General features: G+C 37.9%; 1 protein-coding gene across 8 annotated transcripts in view; it reads left to right on the forward strand.

The window, feature by feature from the left end:
• PIK3C2G (phosphatidylinositol-4-phosphate 3-kinase catalytic subunit type 2 gamma) overlaps positions 1-13785 on the forward strand; it is a 355918-nt gene that overhangs the window by 115113 nt on the left and 227020 nt on the right. For all 8 annotated transcript variants that reach the window (XR_008663575.1, XM_055318866.1, XM_055318867.1 and 5 more), the window contains one exon: positions 4237-4368. Coding sequence is in view for 7 of the 8 variants with exons in the window: in XM_055318866.1 (XP_055174841.1) it covers positions 4237-4368 (132 nt within the window). In the remaining variant the exon portion in view is untranslated. The remainder of the gene's footprint in view (positions 1-4236; positions 4369-13785) is intronic.

Genomic DNA, 13785 nt, shown 5'->3' on the forward strand with positions numbered 1-13785 from the left:
GTCATGGTGAATAATTTTCTTCATGTGTTGTTGGATCCTATTGGCTAGTATCTTGTTGAGAATTTTTGCATCCATGTTCATCAGGGATATTGGTCTGTAATTCTCCTTTTTGGTGGGGTCTTTGTCTGGTTTTGGAATTAAGGTGATGCTGGCCTCATAGAATGAGTTTGGAAGTACTCCATCTCTTTCTATCTTTCCAAACAGCTTTAGTAGAATAGGTATGATTTCTTCTTTAAACGTTTGATAGAATTTCCCTGGGAAGCCATCTGGCCCTGGACTCTTGTGTCTTGGGAGGTTTTTGATGACTTCTTCAATTTCCTCCCTGGTTATTGGCCTGTTCAGGTTTTCTATTTCTTCCTGCTCCAGTTTTGGTAGTTTGTGGCTTTCCAGGAATGCGTCCATTTCTTCTAGATTGCCTAATTTATTGGCGTAGAGCTGTTCATAATATGTTTTTAAATCGTTTGTATTTCCTTGGTGTTGGTAGTGATCTCTCCTTTCTCATTCATGATTTTATTAATTTGAGTCTTCTCTCTCTTCTTTTTAATAAGGTTGGCTAATGGTTTATCTATCTTATTAATTCTTTCAAAGAACCAACTCCTGGTTCTATTGATCTGTTCCACAGTTCTTCTGGTCTCAATTTCGTTGAGTTCTGCTCGAATTTTAATTAACTCTCTTCTTATGCTGGGCGTCGGGTCCATTTGCTGTTTTTTCTCTAGCTCCTTTATGTGTAAGGTTAGCTTTTGTATTTGAGTTCTTTCCAATTTTTGAATGGATGCTTGTATTGCGATGTATTTCCCCCTCAGGACTGCTTTTGCTGCATCCCAAAGATTTTGAACAGTTGTATCTTCATTCTCATTAGTTTCCATGAATCTTTTTAATTCTTCCTTAATTTCCTGGTTGACCCTTTTATCTTTTAGCAGGATGGTCCTTAACCTCCACGTGTTTGATGTCCTTCCAAACTTCTTCTTGTGATTGAGTTCTAATTTCAAGGCGTTATGGTCTGAGAATATGCAGGGGACGATCCCAATCTTTTGGTATCGGTTCAGACCCGATTTGTGACCCAGTATGTGGTCTATTCTGGAGAAAGTTCCATGTGCACTTGAGAAGAATGTGTATTCAGTTGAGTTTGGATGTAAAGTTCTGTAGATATCTGTGAAATCTATCTGGTCCAGTGTATCATTTAAAGCTCTCGTTTCTTTGGAGATGTTGTGCTTAGAAGACCTATCGAGGGTAGAAAGAGCTAGATTGAAGTCACCAAGTATAAGTGTATTATTATATCTAAGTATTTCTTCACTTTGGTTAATAATTCGTTTAAGTATTTGGCAGCTCCCACATTCGGGGCATATATATTGAGGATTGTTAAGTCCTCTTGCTGGATAGATCCTTTAAGTATGATATAGTGTCCCTCTTCGTCTCTCACTACAGTCTTCGGGTAAATTTTAGTTTATCTGATATAAGGATGACTACCCCTGCTTTCTTTTGAGGACCATTTGAATGGTAAATGGTTCTCCAACCTTTTATTTTCAGGTTGTAGGTGTCCTTCTGTCTAAAATGAGTCTCTTGTAGACAGCAAATAGATGGGTCCTGCTTTTTTATCCAGTCTGAAACCCTGCGCCTTTTGATGGGGTCATTAAGCCCGTTCACGTTCAGAGTTACTATTGAAAGATATGAGTTTAGTGTCATCATGATATCTATTCAGTCCTTGTTTTTGTGGATTGTTCCACTGGACTTCTTCTTAAAGGGGAATTTTGAGAGTCCCCCTTAAAATTTCTTGCAGAGCTGGTTTGGAGGTCACATATTCTTTCAGTTCCTGCCTGTCTTGGAAGCTCTTTATCTCTCCTTCCATTCTGAATGAGAGCCTTGCTGGATAAAGTATTCTTGGTTGCATGTTTTTCTCATTTAGGACCCTGAGTATATCCTGCCAGCCCTTCCTGGCCTGCCAGGTCTCTGTGGAGAGGTCTGCTGTTACCCTAATAGTCCTCCCCATAAAAGTCAGGGATTTCTTGTCTCTTGCTGCTTTAAGGATCTTCTCTTTATCTTTGGAATTTGCAAGCTTCACTATTAAATGTCGAGGTGTTAAACGGTTTTTATTGATTTTAGGGGGGATCTCTCTATCTCCTGGATCTGAATGCCTGTTTCCCTTCCCAGATTGGGAAAGTTTTCAGCTAGGATTTGTTCAAATACATATTCTGGCCCTCTGTCCCTTTTGGCGCCCCCGGGAACCCCAATTAAGCGTAGGTTTTTCTTCCTTAGGTTGTCATTTATTTCCCTTAATCTGTCTTCATGGTCCCTTAATTGATTGTCTCTTTTTTCCTCAGTTTCCCTCTTTGCCATTAACTTGTCTTCTATGTCACTCACTCGTTCTTCCACCTCGTTAACCCTCGTCGTTAGGACTTCTAGTTTGCATTGCATCTCATTCAATTGATTTTTAATTTCTGCCTGATTGGATCTAAATTCTGCAGTCATGAAGTCTCGTGAGTCCTTAATGCTTTTTTCTAGAGCCACCAGTAGCTGTATAATAGTGCTTCTGAATTGGCTTTCTGACATTGAATTGTAGTCCAGATTTTGTAACTCTGTGGGAGAGAGGGCTGTTTCTGATTCTTTCTTTTGAGGTGAGGTTTTCCTTCTAGTCATTTTGCTCAGTGCAGAGTGGCCAAAAACAAGTTGTATTGGGAAAAGGAGAGAAAGAGAGAGAAGGAAAGAAAAGAGAAAAAGAAAAAAGAAAAAGAAGAAAAAAAAGGAAAAAAAAGAGAAGAAAAAGAGAAAGAAAAAGAAAGAAAGGTGAAAAAAAAGGGGGGGTGGGGGAAGCAATCAGAAATCAAAAAGAAAAGAAAAAAGAAAAAAAAAACACGGGGGAGTATCTTCTGAATCTGTAGACTTTAAGTCCCTTGACTTCCCCTGGAACTGGTCCGTCCAGCTGGTCTTCTGGGGGAGGGGCCTGCTGTGCTGATTTTCAGGTGTTAGCACTTGGGGGAGCTGCTCTGCCCCTGCCTGCTGCAGGGCTCAGCGGGGGTTGTTCACCCCGTGAGGCCCCAGGAGGAACAGCCGCAGTTGTTACGGCAGCTCTGGAAGCCTGGATTCAGCCTCCGCAGGAACTACGGGGCTCTCCGTCTGCAGGGCCTGGAGGCTCCGGGGCGGGGCCGCTGATGTGCTCAGCTCGGGGCAGGAGCGTCCTTGCTGTCCTGGGCCCTCCCGGCCTCTGCCTGTCCCGGGGGAGGCCGGATCCTGGGCTGTGTCCCGGCGCCCTGTGCTCCGGGGCCTGCGCTGGTGGATTCGCGCTCCCGCCCCGCAGCCCCCTCCGCGGAGCCGCCGCCCGAGCCCCTCCGAGCTGCTCCGGGTCCCGCCGTGCGCGCTGCAGCCCTTAGGGAGCTCGGCGCACTCTCCCGGGGCGCAGGTGTCTGTTAGTGTCCCAGGGAGCCGAGGGCATCTCCGCCCTCCTGGGTCCTGCTCCAACTCCCTGCGAGCCCCTTTCCCCTGGGAAGGTTGGTGCAGCTCCTGCTCCTCCGGGACGGGGCTCTCCTGTCCTGGGGACACTCGCCCCGGCCTCAGCCCGGCTCCTCGCGGGGCCCCTCCCCCTCGGAGGCCTTTTGTTTCTTTATTTCTTTTTCCCCGTCTTCCTACCTTGATAGAAGCGCGAACTCTTCTCACTGTAGCATTCCAGCTGGTCTCTCTTTAAATCTCAGGCCGAATTTGTAGATTTTCAGGATGATTTGAAGGTTATCTAGGTAATTTGGTGGGGACAGGTGATCTGGGGACCCTGCTCTTCCGCCATCTGCCCCTCCTCCTACACTTAATCTTTCTGTACATAACTGACTTGTCTGTATACTTTCCTATTCCTGGAATATTCATTTCCAAATCTGTATCTAATTGTAGCCAACTTACTGTTTAAGACCCATTTCAAATTATTTCCTTCCTTCCTGCATTTCGTAAGACAATGTTCGTCATTTTTTCCTCGCTGTTTACAAAGAGTAAATGCTTAAATCATTGTAATTTTTGAAAATAAGCTTACAAGTCAAAATTATAATTAAAGCAATTCCGATTGATTGGATAACCAATCTCATTACTCTGTGTAATTCTGTCAAATTTCCATTTTTAAAAGGTCAAACACAAAAGTTCAAAAGGATCCCTCAATTCAAATAGTTAATTTTATCACATACCATTATATTACCAAAAAAAAATCTATGGAAATATCATTGTAACTGGGTAGATAATCTTACTTTTACCTTTTATTTTAAGGATCAACTTTCCTCTTGAAATAAAGTCACTCCCAAGGGAATCCATGCTCACTATAAGATTGTTTGGGATTGTCTGTGCAACCAATAATGCCAATTTACTGGCTTGGACTTGTCTTCCATTGTTTCCAAAAGAGTAAGTATATCAGTTTTTTTTTTTTATTAAGAAAGCTCCCCTGTCAATAAAAACCTCCTTGGAAATGACTATTTTGCAGTATATGGCATAATGAAAAATCAAGAACACATTTTGTTCCAAAATTGAGGTAGCTCAATATAAATCATGACTATTGAAAGTGGAACTGAAAAGCAAAAATGTAGAAATGGCTTTATAAACAGGTCTCATGCTCAACTTGTCAACTGGGTCATTTATAATAAAAAGATATTGGCATGACCAATTTCAATTGCTTTTCCTTTTCTGACCATCCAGTTTCTCTGGCATTAGTAATTCAAAATGACTTAGATCAATACTGTCATTTAGAAACCATGTGAGTCATGGAATTCTGGCTGAAGTTAAATTATACAATGTGACTGGTCTTCTCATCTTTCATTGCCAAGAAGAAAATATTTGGTAACTTTAAGATGAATTTTTTCAGAAAAGTAAACCAACTATAAGTTCAGATACTCTATCAGAACTAATGGCCATTGCAAAATTAACTCATGACTTAACCATAACGATTTGGAACAATTAATACTAGATTATTTGATAAAGTCAATTATGTGGTTTCCTGTGCTATTAAGGAAACAATATTTAAAATTAATCAGCTTAGTTATTTTTCACATGGCAGGACTTGCTTTACAACCAAATCACAATATACAGGACCTTCAAAAAATTAGAATGTGTATTACTATTTTAATATTGTTATAAAGAATGTTTACAACATATAAAATGATAGTATGATATAAATAATATAAAAATCCTAAGAAAATTCTTTATCAGTTTTTGTTCCCACATTTAGTCATTATAAGTAAATTGTCATCAAAACAATCAAGGTAAATCTTTAAGATCATCTTTTTGGATTAATCAGGCAATAGCCCATTTCTGCATATATTTTTCTTGAGGACAAGTAATGTATTTATCTTTGTGATATCTATCATCTAACATTGTAACTCTTATAAATAAGCAATTGGTAGAGGTTTTTTTACTAAAATGAACTAGAAAAAAAATCAGGGGTTATACTATATGTTGGCAGATTGAATTTATGTAAAAAATGTTAAAAAAAAAGTCAAGTCATATAGGAGATTTAAAATAAAGTCTCAAAAGTCTGTAAGAAACTTAGCCTGAGGTGCCAGGCTGGCTCAGTCGGTAGATCATGTGACTTTTTTTTTTTTTTTAAGATTTATCTATTTATTTGAGAAATAGAGAACATGTGGGGAGGAGGGCTGAGGGAGAGAGAATCTCAGGCCGACTCCCCACTGAGCATGGAGCCCAAGGTGGGGCTTGATCTCACCACCCTGAGATCGTGACCTGAGCTGAAATCAAGAGTTGAATGCTTAACCAACTGAACCATCCAAGTGCCCCAAGCAGGTGACTCTTGATCTCAGGGTTGTAGGTTCAAGCCCTATGCTGGGTGTAGAGATTACTTACAAATGAAAGAAATGAGAGAGAGAGAGATAGAGAGAGAGAGAGAGAGAGAGAGAAAGAGAAAGAAGAAAGAAAGAAAGAAAAGAAAGAAAGGAAGAAGGAAGGAAGGAAGGAAGGAAGGAAGGAAAAAGAAAAGAAAAAAAAAGATAAGTAAAGAAAAGAAAAGTGAGTTTAGCCCTAAAAGGAATACCTTCTACTGTTAAAAGATATTTCAAAAATCTGATGTGTGGGCTAAGAACTTTCATTATTTTCTCACTAGGAGCACCTCTACAAGTGCCCTTCCTTTTTTTTTTTTTAAGATTTTTAAAATTTATTTATTCATGAGAGAGAGAGAGAGAGAGAGAGAGAGAGAGAGAGGCAGAGACACAGGCAGAGGGAGAAGCAGGCTCCATGCATGGAGCCCGATGTGGGACCTGATCCCGGGTCTCCAGGATCACCCCCTGGGCAGAAGGCAGGCGCCAAACCGCTGAGCCACCCAGGGATCCCTTACAAGTGCCATTCCTTCTCTTGAGTGAGTTTTTTAAAAGTTTTAGTTGCTGTATTTGTAACATCTAGCCTGCTTGTAGAATTAAAATTCTAGCTATTCACTAAAAAGTCAGTCCCTTTTATTCCCTTCCATCATTTAATACAATACTTTGCACATAACAGGCAGTCAATAAACATTAAATATATGAGAAGTTTGGAATATATCTGTCTTTCAGACTAAAATTCAAGATTTTTTTTCTAGGTAGTTATGATAGTAAAAATACTACCTCCATGTTGTTTTGTCATGTATCACTTACCATTAGTAAACATTTTTAAGTAATGCTCATCTTTAAGAAATGCCATCTAAGACTGATACGAGGTAGTGTTTTCCTAAGGGAAAGTGAAATTGTGAATGATGACACATCACATCAGAAAACAAAACTTATTTCAATGAACATTTCGATAAGCATTTGTAAATATATTTCCAGAAGGTCGTTTCTCATGAAAATCTGCTTCTTTCCTGGGCTAAACAATTTTAAGAAATCCAGATCTTTTCAAGACATCAAAAATCCATCATGTAGGGCAACTAGGGAGTGTGATGACTCCCACTGTGTTCATTGCTTTGAGTGACAGAGATTTTAACCCTATTTATTTGATGCATGTATTTCCAGATCATAGCAAATAGGCCACTTAATTTCATTTCCTTTCACAGAATGACCCCTGTCCATAAACATTTCATATTAAATCTGTCACTTATTACAGTTTGAATTGCCCATACCTAGCCATGTGTAGTTGTCATAAACACTTATATCTTTATTTTTTCCTACCTATACACAACCTGAAGTTATATAGAATTAAAGGCTTTCTATCTCTTCGTGGTTTCCAAAAGTGGTTTGCAGAAGGACCAAGAAGTGATTAAACTCAGATATATCAGTTATGGCTACATCGGGAATGTCTATAAATAAAAATAAACTTCAACATTTTGAAGCACACAAATTCATCCTCAGGTCTATAAAAAAATCCCAAGTACAAAGGTAAAATTTTGGCTACAGAAGTTTTTATAATCCTTTCTTTTGCTGATAGGACTTCCATTGCATTTATATTCACAGTGCCTCCACACTGCAATAAGAAAGTGTTTTTTCTCATCTCAACAATTTCTGTGAGCTACCTTCCCTACTAAAATTCAGCACAAATAGTGTGGTAGTTACTTAGCATTTCTAAATTGTGGTAAACTCCTTCAACACAAAAATCCTCAACATTGAACAATAGATTCTCCTGGGGAGATTTTTAAATAAATCCAAAATCCAAATGCTCCCAAATATTCTGATTTAATTGGTCTGCAGTGGGGCTCAGATATCGGTATTCCCAAAGCTCTCCCGATATGTTAAAGCCTACAAAAATTAGAATATTTTCAGATGTTCAAAAGAGAGCAAAATTAAATCCTAATTTCAAAACAACACGATTCCTTAGATTATTGCCTGAGTAGCCAACCCTGACCCCACTGTATCTTATCATTTCAGATATATCCTCAAAATCAAATATAAAAAAGTTGTGGATGAGAATTATTTTTTTTTAGAATTCTTTATTGTGCATCCTTCCTGTCCAAGAGAGACCCACAGAGTTTAAGTAGTACACATATCTCATTTACAGATGAAGATCTCCATTATAAAGTAAGGTTAAGGAGCTTTTTCTAAGTCACCAGGCTGCTTGCAAATAGAACAAGAACCAGAATGCAGGTCTGACTTCTCTCTCCATGTATTACTATCTTAAGCTTCCTCACTTCCTGCCCTTAGGTGTCACACCTTGCTCCACGAATGCATTGTGACAATCTCACCAACATATAATGAAGTTCCTGCCCCAGCTTTGCCTACATTCTGCTCTTGGGCATGAAACCTATTAGACCCATGATCAGCAGAATCCCAAGTAGTTTTATAATGTCAGGTCCTATGGACATGCTGGCTGCCCAGATAGTCTTTTCTATTCTTGGTTGCAGAATGCCAAACCATGAATGCACATAAAATCCTAACCTAAAAGTGACAATTATTTTATTCGAACCTACAGGAAACAGGAGTCCAGAGAAGGTAAACCAACCCATCTGTTCTCCTGTTGTCACAGATTTGGAGTAGATTTTTCTAGGCATAGGAATTTACACAATATTGAAATCAAATAAATCCTTAAAGATATTCCAGAACAAATATTTTGAAATGTTATATTTAGCAGTATGGCCCTCTTTCTAATGGCATCTAATTCAAAAATCTCAGAGTATACGAATGATGACCAGTCCATATGTTTTGTTGAGTGAGTAGTGGAAGAGGGAAGAATTTAAAATCCTGGCATCCAACCTATTTGCCATCTCTTTACCACCTTTCTAAAATCTACCTCCTATCATCAAGCCATATGAAATATAAAACTCCTTTCAAAACCACTGATTTTATCCATGAAGTTCAAAGAAGTTAAACTCAGGCTACTTAAAGGGTACAGATGTCCTCTGGTGTTTTGTTTTGTTTTGTTTTGTTTTTCACAAAAGAAGCTGTTTCTCATTTCCTATCTTCATCATGTTTTAATTTGTTTGCTTAATTTTAAATTGACTTAATAAATATTTTAACTGTAGTAATATAAAAATTACTGTGGCCCCCACTGGCCAGGGTATTAACAGGTTCTATTTTCACCTTCTTCCTGAGACCACCATCTTAGATGCATTCCTTCACATCTTAATTCCACTAATTATCTTCATAACCCCATACTTTCTATTTACAGAAGTCTTTGGGAATTTATTAGATATTACATATACTAATATAATGTATAAGATATTAAAAGTATCTATTTATAGAGATATTTGCAATATCTCAAAAGATGTTTAAGTACAATCCATTATCAGAAGCAAATTAGCTAATATTAAACATACAGAGAGCCCAAAGAATGGTGCCAAACATCCTTTCCCCCTTGAATTGTCTTGAAGCCTATCCTCACTATTCTCTATTGCTTGATAAGTCTTATACACATACTTGATTTAAATGTTCTGACTTCATTCTGCACAGTATGCCTCAGGGTTAAAGCCATGGCAACGGTTAATCCAGACTTCCTCTATGGAGAGTAATGACAGATACTGACAGGTATTCTTGAGTCCCCTCATCCATTGTAGGAGTTAGCTTAGATCTCTGAGATTTTCAAAGTGAAGTATGGCCAAGACATATAAGTATAGTAAGGTCATAAATATAATTCATCATACAACTTAGAATGTGAAGTAAACTTCAATAAATAAATCACGCTTTTCCTTATGAGCCCCTGCACTGTAACTAATGAGAAAAAAGCTTTACACAAATGACAAAATATTAGTTGATTAAGTAATTTAAATAGTACTTTTGGAAATACACAGTCTCTTTTGGGTAAAGCATTCTGTCACTCAAATAGCTACCTGACATCCTGATTCCCTTTCTAAGATAGTATCTGGATTCACAGGATAAGAAAGGAACAGATGCTTTGGCCTGGTGACTTCTGATATCCAAATCAAATGTGTGTTTTAAGCTGGTGATGCTTGTTACAGCTAGTGCAGCTCATGATTGGGGCTCTTGTAGCTTGGCTAGGGCTTACTGGCATTCCCTGAATGGGCTCTCTCAGGTACTATAAAGCCATCTAAGGTTTAACTGTGACTCCCAGTAGACATCAGCTTGGGTAGTTCAATTAGATGCCCTTATCACAGAGACCCTTTTTCCCCACCACAGAACCCTTTTCGGGGTAGCCCTCACCCAGTATTTTTAGCTGTTTCTACATCTCATCCCTTCTATAGAGAAACCAAAGAAGGCCTAATAAAGCTAAACTTAGAAACTCCTTCTGTCTCTTTGCCATGTGGCCCAAGTTTAAGGTCATGACACAAGTAGTTACAGGAGTAGCTCAAGATATAATTTTCCTCCAGGTTTTGAAACATGGAGTGCTTAAGGAGCACCCTCTGCCTTGAGCTATGCTCATTTATCTAACACTACTCTGCATTTGCCTTCCAAAGGCAGAAGAGGGGTAGACTGGGACACTTATATCTGCCATACTCATTCTTTTTCCACTTTCTTTATCTTCTGCTTCCCATCATCTCCATTTGCCAGAAAATGGTGTCAGTCTCCACTCAATATGCCACATCTTCCTTCCTCCTTCCTGTTAACCCTTCACCATGGACAGAATATTTTCTATAAATACCATGGAGAACATTAATGTCTAAGCCCTCCAAGGTTGGTATTAGATGTGCTCCTTCATTCTCTTGCATTCTGCCTGAAGCTAACTCAAAACTTTTTCCAAGCAGATGGATGCTTCAGGCCATTTGGGGGAAGGTTGTATACTCTATTGTGAAAAATTAATAATTTTCTAATCCTTAGAGCATTAATCTGACTTGTAGGTTGTTAATACCATCCCCTCTGGATTGTTATACCAAAAAACAAGTTTTACTAGCTGAAGCGGGGGGGATGGAAAAAAGGGATAAAGAAAATTCAAAATTCATCCTGCTTAGAATAATAATCCCAGGTCATATAAAAATATCTGTCCAATAATGTTTACAAATTACACTCCCTTGGATAGATTTTTTCTAACAATATCTTTAGACATGGAAAATAAAGAAGCAAACCTCAGAAAGCTAAAGATTTAAAGGCAGCTCTATTTGTTGGATTTTTCCTTCACATTTTGCATAGTGTCTACTAAAGGGAATAATGGAATTTGATAGTATTTTTTTTAGTTTCAAGTTTTTATTTAAATAATAGTTAACATACAGTGTGATATTAGTTTCAAGAGCAGAATTTAGTGATTCTGCACTGATACAATACCCAGTGCTCATCAAAGCAAGTGCCCTCCTTAATCCCCATTGCCCATTTAACCCATTCCCTGACTACCTCCCCTCAGCAACCCTCAGTTTGTGCTCTATAGTTACAAGTCTATTTTATGGTTTGCCTCTCTTTTACCCCTCATGTTCATCTTTAGTTTCTTAAATTCCATATATGAGTGAAATCATGTGGTATTTGTCTTTCTCTGACTGACATTTCATTTAACATACTACTCTAGATCCATCCACATTATTGGAAATGGCAAGATTTCATTCTTTTTTTATGGTGGGGTAATATCCATTGTATGTATTTACCACCGCTTCTCTATCTACTCATAAGTCAATGGACATTTGGGGCTCTTTCCATAATTTGTCTATTATTGATAATACTGCTATAAACATTGGGGTGCATGTATCCCTTTGAATCAGTATTTTTGTACCCTTTGGGTAAAGGCCTAGTAGTACAATTGCTGGATTGTAGGGTAGATCTATTTTTAACTTTTCGAGGAACATCCATACTATTTTCCAGAGTAGCTGCACCAGTTCACATTCCCACCAGTAGTGTAACAGGGTTCCCTTTTCTCTGCATCTTAGCCTACATCTCTTGCTTCCTGCATTGTTAATTTTAGCCATTCTGACCAGTGTGAGATGGTATCTTATTGTGATTTTGATTTATATTTCCCTGAGGATGAGTGATGTTGAACTTCTTTTGGTGTGTCTGTTGCCCATCTGAATGTCTTCTTTATAAAATGTCTATTCATGTCTTCTGCCCATTTCTTAACTGGATCATTTGTTTTGGGGATGTTGGGTTTGGTAAGTTCTTTGCAGATTTTGGATACAAACCCTTTAATAGATATGTCATTTGAAAATATCTTCTCTCATTCCATAGGCTGACTTTAAGTTTTGTTGATTGTTTCCTTCGCTGTGCAGAAGCTTTTTTATCTTGATGAAGTCTCAATAGTTCAATTTTCCCTTTGTTTCCCTTGCCTCCCGGCAATGTGTCCAGTAAGAAGTTGCTACCGAGGTCAAAGAAGTTGCTGCCTGGATTCTCCTGTAGGATTTTGATGGTTTTTTGTCTTACATTTAGGTCTTTGATCCATTTTTAATTTATTTTTGTATGGTGTAAGAAAGTAGTCCAGTTCATTCTTTTGCATATGGCTGTCCCATTTTCCCAACACCTTTGTTGAAGAAACTGTCTTTTGCCATTAGAAATTCTCTCTTGCTTTGTCAAGATTAGCTGACCATATAATTGTGGATCTATTTCTGGATTTTCTATTCTGTTCCATTGATTTAAGTGTCTGTTTTTGTGCCAGTATCATACTGTCTTGATGATTACAGCTATGTAACGAAGCTTATGTTGAAGTTCGGAATTGTGATGCCTCCAGCTTTGCTTTTCTTTTTCAGAATTGCTTTGGCTATTTGGGGTCTTTTGTGGTTCCATACAAAATTTAAGATTATTTGCAATAGCTCTGTGAAAAATGCTGATGGTTATTTTGATAAGGATGGCATTAAATGTGTAGATTGCTTTGGGTAGTATAGACATTTTAGCAATATTTGTTCTTCCATTCCTTGAGCATAGAATGCTTTTCCATTTCTTGGTGTTATCTTCAATTTCTTTCTTAAGTGTTTTATAGTTTTCAGAGTACAGCTTTTTTACCTCTTTGGTTAGGTTTATTCCTAAATATCTTATGGGTTTTGGTATAATTGTAAATGGGATTGATTCCGTGATTTCTCTTTCTGGTGCTTCATTATTGTTGTCTAAAAATGTAACAGATTTCTGTGCATTGATTTTGTATCATGTAACTTTAATGAACTCATGTGTCAGTTCTAGCAATTTTTAGTCGTCTTTCGGATTTTCTACTCACAGTATTGTATCTTTTGCAAATAGTGGAAGCTCAACTTCTTCCTTGCCTATTTGGATGCCTTTTATTTCTTTTTGTTGTCTGATTGCTCACACTAGGACTTCCTTTACTGTGCTAAATAACAGTGGTAAGAGTGGACATCCCTGTCTTGTTCCTGACTACAGAGGAAAAGCTCTCAGTTTTTTCCCCATTGAGGATGATATTAGCTGTGGATCTTTTGTATATGGCCTTTATAATGTTGAGGTATGTTCCCTCTATCTCTACTTTGTGAGAGGTTTTTGTCAAGAATGGCTACTGTACTTTGTCACATGCTTTTTCTGCATCTATTGAGAAGATCATATCGTTCTTATCCTTTCTTTTATTAAAGTAGGGTATCACATTAATTGATTTGCAAATATTAAATCACCCATGCAACCCAGAAATAAATCCCACTTGATCGTGGTGAATAATATTTTTATTTCGTCCAGATTGTCCAATTTGTTGACATATAATTTTCATAATATTCTGATTATTTGTATTTCTATGGTGTTGGTTGTGATCTCCCTTCTCTCATTTGTGATTTTATTTATTTGGGTCCTTTCCCTTTTATTTTTGATTATTATGTCTAGGGGTTTATCAGTTTTATTAAATTTTTCAAAGAACCAGCTCCTGGCCTCGTTGGTCTATTCTACTGGTTTTGTTTATTTGTTTCTATATCATTTATTTCTGTTCTAATGTTTATGGTTTTCCTTCTTCTGCTGGGTTTAGACTTCATTTGCTGTTTCTTTCCCAGCTCCTTTAGGTATAATATTAGATTGTATTTGAGATTTTTCCTGCTTCTTGAGGTAGGCCTGAATTGCTATATAG

The sequence above is a fragment of the Nyctereutes procyonoides genome, unplaced genomic scaffold, assembly GCF_905146905.1.
Source record: "Nyctereutes procyonoides isolate TBG_1078 unplaced genomic scaffold, NYPRO_anot_genome, whole genome shotgun sequence".
NCBI lineage: Eukaryota > Metazoa > Chordata > Mammalia > Carnivora > Canidae > Nyctereutes > Nyctereutes procyonoides.